General features: G+C 32.4%; 1 protein-coding gene across 2 annotated transcripts in view; it reads left to right on the top strand.

Moving 5' to 3' along the window:
• Positions 1-10,205, top strand: part of LOC126881159 (uncharacterized) — a 31,705-nt gene extending 21,500 nt beyond the window's left edge. For both annotated transcript variants that reach the window (XM_050645237.1, XM_050645236.1), the window contains one exon: positions 10,044-10,205. In XM_050645237.1, the coding sequence (XP_050501194.1) occupies positions 10,044-10,124 (81 nt within the window). In that variant the 3' untranslated portion in view covers positions 10,125-10,205. The remainder of the gene's footprint in view (positions 1-10,043) is intronic.
• The last annotated feature ends 3,717 nt before the right edge of the window (positions 10,206-13,922 follow it).

Consider the following 13,922-nt stretch of genomic DNA (forward strand, 5'->3'; position numbering starts at 1 on the left):
TGGCTAGCGTGTCTACTATTTCGTTACCCCTAATGCCTGCGTGTCCCTTTATCCATGATATAATGGTGTTTTTTCCTAAATTTGCAATTTTATTATAAAGAGTCATAATTTCCAGTTCTATATGATTGAGTTGTTGGTACTTATGTACGTTAGTTAGTCTATCAACGACACTCTTACTGTCTGTAAATATTATGCAGCTATAGGGTTCGTTACTAAATATGTGTCTTAAAGCAAAAAGTATCGCTATCATTTCAGCGGTGTATATCGATGATTCACAAGGCAATTTGAATAATTTTTTAAATCCACTTTGAATATTGATTATTGCACATCCTACTTTGTTTTGTACTTTGGATCCATATGTATAGTAAAACTGATAATGTGGCCATTTATGGAGTATAAATGATTGAAAAACGGCTGGATTTAGATTAATATCCATAAAAAAAGTATTAATTTGTTTTGAGAAAATTTCTTCTAATACATGGGAATACATAGGTGAAACTTGATTTTCATAAGTATAGAAAGTACTTCGGTATTGAGATATTTTCAAGTAACTATCTACAAGAAGGGGACATTTTTTCTTTGTCCAATATTTATGAGTTAGATCTAAATTTTAGGTTAATAATCATAATATTATAATTTTTATGAGTATACGTATCTCTTTTACTGATTTTGCGTACTTTGCTCCTATCTTGTAGCTTCTGTTCTTAAGATATATTGTCTTCTCCAATTGGGTCAGTTAGTTCATCTTCTACTATTACGTTTATTGTGTTGCTCTGGTAGATATTTTAGATCGTTTTAATTATTCATAGATGTACCTCTCTTGAGTACAATAAATAGATAAGGTCCTTTAATTTGATTTTGTCAAATGCCTTCTTGAGGTCTACGAAACATAGATATACCGGGTTGTTATATTCTAATGATTTCTCTTGAACGTACCTCATTATAAATATAGCGTTGATGCATGACCTTCCCGACATAAAATCTTATTGTTCTTCTACTAGTGTTGTAATATTATTCAGCTTGTTTTGATTGTTAATGTTTATGTTATGTTTAATAAGTTAATTCCTCTGTAGCTCTCCGGGTCCGATTTATCTCGCTTTTTGAAGATAGATATTAGGATGCTTGATCTCCATTCTTGTGGTATTCTGTTTTGTTCTATTATTTTTTGGATTAGTTTTAATAGTAATTGTTTGGCCAGATCTTGTCCTTCGATGTTAGGAGTTGGTAATTCTGTTAGTTCCTGGTAATTTTCGACTTTTAGTTTCCTTAATGCTCCCCTTCCGTCACAACCTGTGGGAAGTAGAAATAGGGGTAGGCCCAAACTTACATGGAAGGATGGTGTAGATGAGGAATGGAGAAAAATAGGCGCAGGAAACTAGCAACGGTTGGCAATGGATAGGACTGACTGGTGTAATAGACTTGGGAAGGTCGAGGCTCTTTCATAGGGCTGTAGCACCATTGATGGTGATGAATGCTTCCCTTACCTGTCACTCCTGTTTATTTCTTCATTTGTCGTAACATCAGGTGATGGTTGTTCATTATCGGCATCTTTAGCAAATAGAGATCGAAAGTAGTCTGCCCATGTTTCCTTCTGAGTACGTTTTGTTTTGTTCATTCATCTCTTTTGTTTATCCTCTGACGATTCTCCATACTTCTCTTTGCGTTACGTAGAAGTCGTGTTCCATTTGTTTTGAGCTCTGTCAGTGTTCTCTTTTCATTTGTCTGACTAAATTTTTAGTTTCGTTTCTGATCCGTGTGTAATGGTTGTTTGCGTGTTTGTTTTGTTCTGTATTGTTAAAAAGCCTTTTTTCTTTTCTTCACATTTTATCTTCACATCCTCTTTAAACCATCGGGTTTTCTGTGATATCCAGCTTTCTTCGATTTTGTCGATTTCCAATATTTCATGCTCCGCAATCTTCTGTGATATTGTTTTTCTATAAATATAAGTAGGTATTTCGTGGATTCCCAATTTAGTTTTTTGACTCTGATTTTTGTTTGTGTTGGTGCTACTTTCTTGGGTGTCAGGTATTTTATGATGATTCCTATTTTACGTAATACTAGGCTATGGTCGCTACCTACATCTGCTGAGTTAAATCATCTTACGTCGATTATTTTTGATGGATGTGTATCTTACAACATCTACCACAGATCTTTATCCACAGGTGTTATTGAATGTATACCTATTTATGTTGGTCTTTGTGGTCAAAAAATCTTTTGTTTAATCTAAGTTCGTTTTTCGTACAGAAGTTTATCATCAATTCTTCATTTTCGTTTTTAACATTCTTATTATGTTTTTGCTTAATCCGGGGTATTACTTGGTTGCACATTCGAGCGTTAAAATCACCCAATATTGTCATCTTTCCTCTACCTGAAATGAATTTCCTTCAAGTCTATTAACTGCATTCAGACTAGGAATGGGAAAAACCTACGGGTTTTAACCTAAAACCGTTTTTTTTACTTCGCAATAACCGGTTGTATCGGTTGTTTTTTTGTCCCGGTTATAACCGGTTTTTTCTTTTTAAAATAAAAACCGGTTATTAGGTTTTTACGGTGATTAGGATTAGGTTAGGTATTATTTTGGATTCCAATCATAATTATTATTCTCAAGTAATTATTCCAAACAAAACCATAATTCAAATTTTATTTTATAAATACAGAAGCAAACTAAAAGTGCAAACTCACATGAGCCAGAAACAATTAAGTTTTATTATATTATTTCGTTGAAAAGGTATTTGTAATCATAATATTTACATAAGAAGTGATCTGCTTGAAGTAGACGCAAACATCATCTATTTTTCACACTTGACTCTTGACATTGAAAGTGGGTGAATGACTTTTTTTGATTACCAAAATTAATGTTCTGACTATGAATATCGAATTACCGATTACGAATACCAATCTCCAAGGATTTTCCTACATTTTCAAAACGATACACTCATACAGGAAGTATTAAATGAGTTAAAATGCACCTATTATACAAATATACAAACGTGTTAAAAGAAATACATGATAAATTTTTTTAATGGTAGTAAAATAAAAGATAAATTGCATTATCCATTTTATTTTTAAGTAAAATATTTATGTTGATATTATAGGTCTGGATCCCGCGTATGAAAAAAAAGTTGATTAATAGCAAGCTGAAAATTTGTTAATAGCTTAAGGGTGTCGAGTCGGACAAACTTTGATACATGGGAATACTGGAACAGGGGAAGTTTTAATTGGGGAACAGGTTAAAAATTTGGAACGGTCAGACCACGAAAACGGCACATGTATTTTGTCCGACAGAACAGACTTAAACTCTCCGAACAGAGATTAAACTCTCATGCAAAAATCAGACTGCTACTTATCACCAAATGGGCGTTTTAATGAGTGGAACATGTAGAATACGTCAAATGACAGGAATTATGACAGGTGATAAATAGCAGTCTGATTTTTGCATGAGAGTTTAATCTCTGTTCGGAGAGTTTAGGTCTGTTCTGTCGGACAAAATAAATGTGCCGCTTTCGTGGTCTGACCGTTCCAAATTTTTAACCTGTTCCACAATTAAAACTGCCCCTGTTACAGTGTTCCCATATATCAAAGTTTATCCGACTCGACACCCTTAAGCTATTAACAAATTTTCAGCTTGCTATTAATCAACTTTTTTTTCATACGCGGGATCCAGACCTATTATTTTTTTAAATCCCATTTGAAAGAGTCTGGGAAATTTTTTATAAGTTGAAATGGTTGGGTTAAATTATATATTATTGCAATATGTATATATTAATTTTACGCTATATTATATTTAATAAATGAATAAATATATAATAATAATAAAATAATAAATAATCATCCCTCTTTATACTGTGGTATCGCAAACTAATCATCAACTAGCCTATATTTGTCCACTGCTGAACGTAGGCCTCCCGTAAAAATTTCCACCTATTTCTATCTTGAGCTTCTTGCATCCAATTTGTGGTGATGCGCTTGATATCATCCGTCCATCTAGTCGGTGGTCGTCCTCTGCTTCGATATGCCTCCTGCCTTGGTCGCCATTCCAGAATCTTTTTGGTCCATCTGTCATCCGTCAGTCTGGCAACATGTCCTGCCCAAGCCCATTTAGCCATGGCTATTCTTTCAACTGCCTCCGTGACTCCTGTTCTTCTTCTTATTTCTAGGTTTGGTACTTTATCTCTGATGGTAATACCTAACATTGATCTTTCCATAGCGCGTTGTGTAACTCTTATTTTATTTATTGTTCTTTTTGTCAGAGTTAGTGTTTCTGCACCATATGTAAGAACCGGCAAAACACACTGGTCAAAGACCTTTCTTTTTAAACAAACTGGAATATTAGACTTGAAAATGTTATTTAATCTACCGAAGGCAGCCCATGTAAGACCTATCCTTCTTTGTATTTCAGTTGTCTGGTTATCTCGGCCTAAGCGAATCTCATGTCCTAGATATTTGTAAGCTATTACTTGGTCGATGCTATGACTCCCAATCTGAATTTTATCGCTGACTACAAGGTTGGTCATAAATTTTGTCTTTGAGGTGTTAATTTTAAGACCAATTGTTTTTGACACTTTATAGAGCGTGTGCAGCATTTTTGTAGCTTTATCAACTCTATCAGATATTAAAACGATGTCATCGGCAAATCTTAGGTGGTTCAGATCCTCCCCGTTTATATTGATTCCCATATTATCCTCTCCTTCCATTTGCTTGAACATATATTCAAGAACAGCTGTAAACAATTTCGGGGAGATAGTATCACCCTGTCTAATTCCACGTTCTATTCTAAATTTCTTGGTATCTTCATGAAGTCGAACACAAGCTGTACCAGTTTCGTAGATACTTTTAATCAAGGCGATATATCGGTAGTCAATGCGGCAGTCCGCCAATGCTCGAAGCATTTTATGATGATCTATAGTATCGAACGCCTTTTCATAATCCACGAATATAAGAAAGATAGGCTTGTTATACTCTGTGCACTTTTCTATTAGCGTTTTTATAACTTGTAGATGATCGTTTGTTCCGTATCTGGAGCGGAACCCAGCCTGTTCACAAGGTTGGTAACTATCCAGTTTGTTCACAAGCCGTTTTGTTATTATCTTCATGAATAGTTTGTATGTATGGGAGAGCAAACTAATAGGTCTGTAGTTCTTCAGATCTGAAATGTCACCTTTTTTATGCATTATGGTTATTATTGCATTATGCCACTGAGAGGGGGTTACGCCTCTTGTCAAACAAACATTGAACATCTTTTTCAACACATTTATTAACGTTTCTCCTCCTTCTTTGATGTGTTCAATGACTATCCCATCTTCTCCAGGTGATTTATTGTTTTTCATCTCCGAGAGAGCTGATTTTATTTCCTCTGTTGTGATGTCTGGGATGTCTTCTGAGCCTACATTTTGAACTTTTGGTATTTGACTTTGATCAGGATCTGGAAGTTCTTCTCGCTTATACAATTCTGAGTAAAAATCTTGAGCAATTTTTAAAATATCTTCCTTATTTGTTGTTATTTCTCCTTTTTTATTTACAAGTTTACAAATATTTTTCGATCCTTCAGTCATTTGTCGGCGCAGTACCTTTAAACTCTTATTTTTATCAATGGCGTGAGTTATGTGTTCAGTGTTGTAATTTCTGACATCTTTTCGAATGGATTTTGTGATATCTTTGTTTAACTGTCTAAGTGCTGCAAAATTTTCTGTGTATTTGTTTTTCAATTCTCTTCTTTTGTTTATAAGGTCTTTAGTAGCTTGAGTAAGTTTATCTATCTTGTTTTTTCTTTTTTCCTTATATTTGCTATGAGCGTTTCGAATCGCACTGTTTATTCGCATGTTTGTCACCTCTATATCTAATGCATTTTCATTTAGATGTTCTACTTCTTTCAGTTCTGAAGTTATGAGATTCTGATAAGCTACACTATCTTCTATCGATTCCCATTTATTAGAAGGCCTCTCTGTTATCATTGCTGTCCTCTCTTGTCTAAGGTTGATCAATATTTTTGCTCTAACCAACCGATGGTCACTCCCAACAGTGATTTTATTGATTACTGTAACATCTTGGATAATATTTTTTCTGTTTGTGATGATGAAATCAATTTCGTTTTTTGTTATGCCATCTGGACTAGCCCACGTCCACTTACGTTGTTGGTTCTTTTTGAAAAATGTGTTCATCACGTATAGCCGATGATGCAACAAAAAATTTAGTAGCATACCTCCTCTATCATTTCGCTCACCATATCCAAATGAGCCCATAGCCACTTCTGCGTTATCTTCTTTATATCCAAGTTTAGCGTTAAAATCGCCCATTAAGATTAGGTGGTGGGTTTTATCTTTTTCCATAGCTCTATTTATATCTTCATAAAAGTTTTCTATTTCTTCATCGCTATGACTCGTCGTGGGTGCATATACTTGGATAATTTTAATAGAGCATCTCTTGTTCAATTTTAGTATGAGGTACACAACTCTTGAGCTTACACTATCTATTTTTATAATTTTATCTAGGTGTTTCTTGTGGACGAGAAAACCTACGCCGCCAACTGCCTTATCGTCTTCTCCAATGGAATGTAGCAGATGCCCTGATTTTAAAACTAATTGGTTTTCTCCTTTTCTTCGTATTTCGGAAAGTCCCAGTACATCCCATTTTATGCAGTTAAGTTCTTCCTGTAATTCAATGAGCTTATCTTCAGTTGCAAGCGTTCTTACGTTATAAGTGGCAATATGCAATGTTCGTTGTCCATGGTAGCCGTGTCTATCCCGGTGATTCTTTGCACCCTCTGCCCTTGGCCCGATCTGGTGGCTACCGTCACCAGGGACCGTTGGGCCGCCGGGGACTAAGGGCCTTTTTCTAGTTTGTGTCATGTCATTTACGGGGGAAAATTAGCCATTTCACTACCACGCTGGCCAGTGCGGGTTGGTAGCGGGAAATTAGGAGTGTTTGAATGGGGAGAGGCGCAGGTTACGCAGTTTGTGTGTAGGGTGTGCGACAATATGCCATACACACCCCCCACGCAAAGTGGACCCCTTCCATTCCAAACACGGTCAATAGGACTCATCCGTCACTCGGGGTGTGGATGAGATAGGTTTGAGGATAGAGATAATGGGTAAGGTTGAGATGGAATGTTAGGGAGGGACAGCGGTCAGCTGCTCCTGTAATCGCCTCTTACGACTAGTAGGAGATCCTGTGGGTGTATTCTACTAAGCGGCCCGCATCCCACACGGGGATTCTACTAAACGGCTCGCAAACTAAAGTGCATTGTAAATGTAACATTGTAACCTATTGGATTAAAAAAACCAAAAACCGGTTTTTGGAAAAAACCGGTTTTTTTGGCCGGTTATAACCGCCAGATTAAACCACAAGCAAAAAACCGAAACCGGTGTTTTGTCAAAACCGCCATCCCTAATCTAGACCGATCAAATAAAATTAAAATACATATGTAAATCAAAATGTAATTTCGTACAGGTTGGAATAAATTTTTTATCAAAGTTTAGGTCAAAACAAAAATGTTTTCAAGAAAGTATATGATTCATATGAGGGGATCATTGTTTAAATAATTAAAAATGGGTAATTTTTGCACAAAATTTATTTTTTTACCTTCGGCGGCAAATAATGTTTTTGTTAAAGTTTTTACAATTTTTTTCTGCAAAGCTGCAGAAACAATATTTTATTTAAGACTTTAAATAAATTTGACCCTTAATTTATTTAAAGAATTGTAAATCAAAATTGAAAAACAAATTTCCAAAAAAATATTATTTGCATTATAAGTAAGCACTATAAAAAAAATTGTTTTGCAAAAAAAGTTGCGGTATTGTACCAGTATAAATTGAAAAAAAAATTGGTTGATAAATATTGAGTAGTTTATGAGATATTTAATTTGTTTATAAAAACTTACCATTTTTTCAATGGCAAAAAAACAAGTTTTTAGGTCTTATTTTTTTGCTTTTATGTATATTTTCGATAAATGTATTGTCAAATCAAAATGTCAATTAAACACCCCTCCAAAATGGCGTTTGAAAATTGGTGTAATTTGTATAAATTTTTTTTAATCACATCGCCGGTGTTAAAAATTTTGAAATAAGTAGTGTTTTTGAAATTTTGAGATGTGTAGTTTTTGATACACTTACAAAAGAAAAAAAAATTGTAGATCCATTTTTTGCAAAGATAGCTTTTCCAACTTTAAAAATTCATAATTTGTTTATTTATCAATATTAACATTTTAAAGTGTGTGAGTACATATTTATATCAACCCTACTACTTAACCATGACAAGTATACATAGAGTTAAAATTTTAGAATATTTTAAAAAATAATGATTTTCGAAGCGACCTTAAATGAAAACTTTTACATGAAGAGTGCTGCAGTTGTACTTTGCAATATCGTCGTTGATAATAGACCAATTTTTTTTTTTTTTTTTTTTTTTTTTTTAGTTTAGGGTAGCATATAAAAATAGTAACATCTAAATGACACTTTTTACAATAAGTATTCGTCAATTTGTTATCAACAACTTTTTTAAAAAAATTTTTTTTCTCTAATATTGTGATAAATAAATAATTTAATATTGTGATAAATAAAAGTTGGTACCAAAGATAACCACAAAACAGTATTAAAACAAATTTTTTTTATTTAAAATATAAAAAAAATAGTAAAATTGTTTTAAAGAAACAAAAACTTTTTTCTTTGTACAATTCATTGGCAAAATCTTGCAAAGTTAATGTGAGACAAAAGAAAATATATATGAAAAAATGTAGGACAACCTCTATATAAATGTGTATATTATAAGTATATAATTATGTATATAAGTGAATAAAAATTAACAAAATACACTAAGCGTCAAAATTAACGCACCACCTTAAAAATGGAATATTTTTAATGTCTCATATTTCCTAAACCTCTTGTCCGATTTTAGTAATTTTTTTAAGATCTTATAGCTTTACTTTCAAGAATATCGATGTAATAATATTGTTGCTAAACAGATAAGTGTCATTGTATACCGGGCCTAACAATGATAGTGTGTTTTTTCCTCAAAATTTGGAACACCCTGTGGAATATTCTAGCGTATACAAAATATTGAAATTAAAACTCAACTGTATCCTTAGGCTTTTATAACATTTCGCTTTTTTATTTATTTGATTATGTTGGATAATAAAAAGTTAGATACTTTAACAAATAGCAACGTTCTTCATCACTACAGGGTGTTTCTAAATAAGTGCGACAAACTTGAAGGGGTAATTCTGCATGAAAAAATAATGATCGTTTACTTTATAAACATGTGTCCGCAATTTCTTCGTTTCCAAGATATGGTATGTTGAATTTTTTCTTAAAAACTGACGATTTATTTATTGCTCTAAAACCGGTTGAGATATGCAAATGAAATTTAGTAGGTTTTAGGACGTAGTTATTGCGCATTTTTTGACGTGCAACTAAGAATTTTATATTCACCATAGGCGTGCATACGGGTCATATTACCCGTATGCACGCCAATGGTAAATATAAAATTCTTAATTGTATGCTTAAAAATGCCCAATCATTACCTCTTAAAACCTATCAAATTTCATTTGCATATCTCAACCGGTTTTAGAGCAATAAATAAATCGTCAGTTTGTAAGAAATAATTCAACATCCCGTATTTCGTCAACGAAGCATTTGCGGACATATGTTTATAAAGCAAACGGTCATTATTTTCTCATGCAGAGTTATACCCCTTAAAGTTTGTCGCACTTATTTAGAAACACCCTGTATTGATGAAGAACGTTGCTAGTTGTTAAAGTACCTAACTTTTTTATTATCCAACTTAGGCGAATGAATCAAAAAGCAAAATGTTAAGATAGCTTAAGGTTACAGTTGAGTTTTAATTTCAATATTTTATATACGCTAGAATATTCCACAGGGTGTACCAAACTTTGAGAAAAAAAAACACAGTATCATTGTTACATCCTGCATACAATGACACTTATTACATTACATTTACATTTTGATTTTATTTTATTTTATTGGGCTAATCCGTATTTTTAAGCTTTTAAAACACTAACTAGATTTTTGACATGCAGTTCTTTGTTTCAGATGCTTAAAGAATTTAAAGAAGTCTCACGTTTAGAGAAGAAAATGAGAAATAGAAAGAGCAGCAGCAGCAGAAATTTTTAATGTGGACCTACGAGAAAGAAAACTAAGTTATATAATTGTACATTCGTGTGTTCCTTGTAAATAAATAATTATTGCATCATATTTAATTGTTTTTTTTATGCCTTAGCTATAACTTATACAGTGTGTCAAATCCAAATGGAATAAATTCATTATTTCGTGAATGAACGATTTTGCAAATACATCTCAAAACAGGTCGATTTTTATTTTTAAATTCTGTGCTCAGTGCGTACAGAGAGTTAAGTCCTAAAACACTGTTTTGAGATAAACGCGTTTAAAGTTTGAAATAATATGTTCGAGTTATACTTTTGGAGTTTTTACAAGAATGTATCCCTCAAAATCCTTTTAAATACTTTTGATCAATTAAATATTTAGTTCTCTCAATAACATAATCAATAAATAATATAAACAAACCATATAAGTATTATAAAAAATAATAAACTCTTTCTTACATGGACTTAACACAATTTGCACAAATATCATGAACTTAACACGCTTAACGCATAACACAAACTATAACAAAAAGTATAAAAAATAACAATGGATAATAATGGTATACATTTTTATTTTATAAAAAATAACTAATAATAATAATGGGGATTTTTAAGACAAAAGTAACAGGTTTTAATAAATAATAATAGAAGAACATTTAGCAAAAAAAAACTTGTGTTTATTCAACGTAAACCAAGTAAGTAATAATACAAACTAAGTAAAATAATACAAAAAATAAACAAAAACTAAATAAATATTTTTTTACGTTTTAATATTTAATATTTATATTTTTTCCCTTCTTCCTGACAGTTTGTCTCGTTGATTTATTTTCGTGGAACTGTCATTTTTTTTCGTGGTTTTCGCTTTTTCTTTCTTTTTTTGTCAACTATGTAGTTGCACTATCTCTTCATTTGATTCATCAGGAATGTCATCAGTGTAGGTATTCTCTGCTTTATTTGAGGTTATTCTTTATCGAATTGGTGAAATACTGGTGAAATGTATGGAAGCAGGTTGTAGAGGTCACTTTTTTCTTCTTGGGTATAGAATTTTGTCCTGGCTAAGGTAAACCAGGGTCCATTTTGCTAATTGTGTCTTTGCCTCTTCTTTTGAAACTAATGCATTGAAACGGTTGATTAAGGTCTAAGGTATTCTTATAGTAAATTATTTCAGGCTCGTTTTTGACAAAATTCAGCCACTACATCTCTGTAGCTAAAATTGTTTCCAATAACATCATCTTTTCAACTCTGAAGGTCGGTTTTTAGCAACTTAGCAAAGTCAAAGAAGCTATCTTGATTTATCTCCTTCTCCACGAAAGGGCGTTTCTTACCAGTGCTTTGTATAAGTTTGAGGATGGTGGAACGTCCAGCAAAATCTGTTTTATTTTTTTCAATAAGGACGTGTGATATATCACACTCAATGTGCGTGTGACCAGGTACTAAAAAATTTATGATTAATCGCTTCCAAGTTAGGAGAATTTTGCAGAGCTACCATACACATAGCTGCTACATGAGTATTCCTGTTTTTACCACCACATGTATCTGAGTACCTATATGATCAAACTTTTCACAAGAGGCTTTAAAGCTTTAGAAATAAATTTGTATACACATGAGCCAACTTCATTAGCACCTCTCCCAGCTACACCTTCATGCCAAAGGTAACAGCAAGTTGTGCCATCACTGCAGTCGTAGACTGTTAGATTAAAAGTCCAAAGTTGACGTTTGTAGAAGGCTACAGACCTATGCACGAGTGGAGTGGGAAAGAATTGCTATATGTCAAATGTCACAATTTTGGTTGAATCGTTAAGTTTTGAATTTTCTTTATCTAACTTTTTGGACTCATACGCATACTCCGAGTTATCAAGGTGGTCATTTTTTTGTTTTAAAAACTCCTGGTTTTCATTCTCAGAACATATTTTAAGTTGTATATCTAGCCTATCACATTTTGAACAGGTATCTAATTTAGGCTTTTTAATTTTTAAATTTAAGTTGTGGAACTCTTTTTTGGAATTTTTAAATTTAAGTTGTGTACGCTTGTATTCTTCATAATATAGTGTCACTATCGTCAAATGTGAAGAAACAAATCTTTTCCACAATCTTGTCTTGAGTAGTGGCTTTCATAAGTTGGGATTCCAATTAGAAATTGATTTACTCTATTCCTTTCTTCTTCAGTTTTAATTTTTTTTTTTCTAAAATTTCCTCTTTCATCCGGTTGAATTATGCCCGAAGAAGATGATCTTTTCTTTTGAATAATAGTTTATAGGTATCTCTGACTTTCTCCAAATACTTTAAGCAAAAAGACAAATCAGCTTTAAAGGCGCGCGGCGTACAGATAGTCAACGTAATAACTTATTAGTGTACAGTGTGTTGTCGCAAAATTGTGGGACTTAACACACTGAGTCTTCCTGTTTCTTAAATAATGTTTAGTGTAAAGAGTGATATGTCTAAGTTCGGGACTCAACACGCTTTACACAGTTAGTATTGATTATTTTTCATTTATGTAAAATGAATATCTCAGTTTAGGAATGGAATTAGACTTGACAAATTATACACACATGTAGATATCAAATTCTAACATACAGATAGTGCATTTGCTAATTTCGACCATTTTTGGGCTTAACTCGCTTTACGCGCAGAGCACAGAATTATGATTTTTTGGCATTTCATACTAGTGTCATCATCCGTCTGGGCGTGGTGACGTAATCGACGATTTTTTTAAATGAGAATAGGGGTCGTGTGCTAGCTCGTTTGAAAGGTAAATCAATTTTTTATTCAGCAATATAAACATTAAGATAATTATTTATACAGTGTGCCCTATTTTTTTTAAATTAAACTAATTGACACAAAAAGAAGAATGTGTGTAATTTATTTAGTTCAAAATACCTTTTACTTCTGTCAGAAAATAGAAAAATGTTTATTTGACAAATAAACATTGCTTTTCGTTTACATTAAATGTTCAGCAGCCACCCACCTGCCTCTTGGAAGTTTGAACATTTAATTTAAGCGAAAGCAATTTTTATTTGTCAAATAAATATTTTGGTAAATGTGTAAAATTGTGGTAAAATGTATTTTGAATTAAATAAATAACGCACATTCTTCATTTTGTGTCAGTTAATTTAATTGACACAATTTTGATTTAAAATCGATTTCAATTAAAAAAAAATTGGACACCCTGTATAAATACTTATGTTAATATTTATATTACTGCATAGAGATTTGAATTCACTTTCGACAGAGCTAGCACACGATCCCTATTCTCATTAAAAGAATCATCGATTATGTCATCACGCCCAGACGGAAGACGTCACTAGTATAATATTCATCGATGCCAAACAAATCATAATACTTACTTACTTAAGTAGGCCTTACGGTGTTGAGGTTTATTAAATCATAATTTACTGAATTAAAAAACTAAAAGTGAATTAAATAAAAAACAGTGGCTATCTTTGACTCTAATTATTGATCAAGATTTTTTTTTGAAAATTCGTGTAAAAGTATCAGCTTTATAAATATCAAAGTGTATTTAGTTTATAGTCAATATTAACAAATTATTTATAAACCAAAAATGACGCTGATCGTTAAAATCGCTGTATCATTATTATTTTCTGAGCAATTGCAAAAAAGAGCTCTGTGGGAAAAATAAATTAAATAAAATTTACACTATGTATTTGACGAACCTTCTTGAAATTTTTTGATGTTGTTCTGAAGCTATTTCCTTGTTATGTGGCATTTTTATAATTAAAAATTTTTGTGCATTGAAAAGACTACTTGACGCAACTTTTTATGGAATATCAAAGTTCCAAGTTCATTTTTT

This window comes from Diabrotica virgifera, chromosome 3 (assembly GCF_917563875.1).
Source record: "Diabrotica virgifera virgifera chromosome 3, PGI_DIABVI_V3a".
Classification (NCBI taxonomy): domain Eukaryota; kingdom Metazoa; phylum Arthropoda; class Insecta; order Coleoptera; family Chrysomelidae; genus Diabrotica; species Diabrotica virgifera.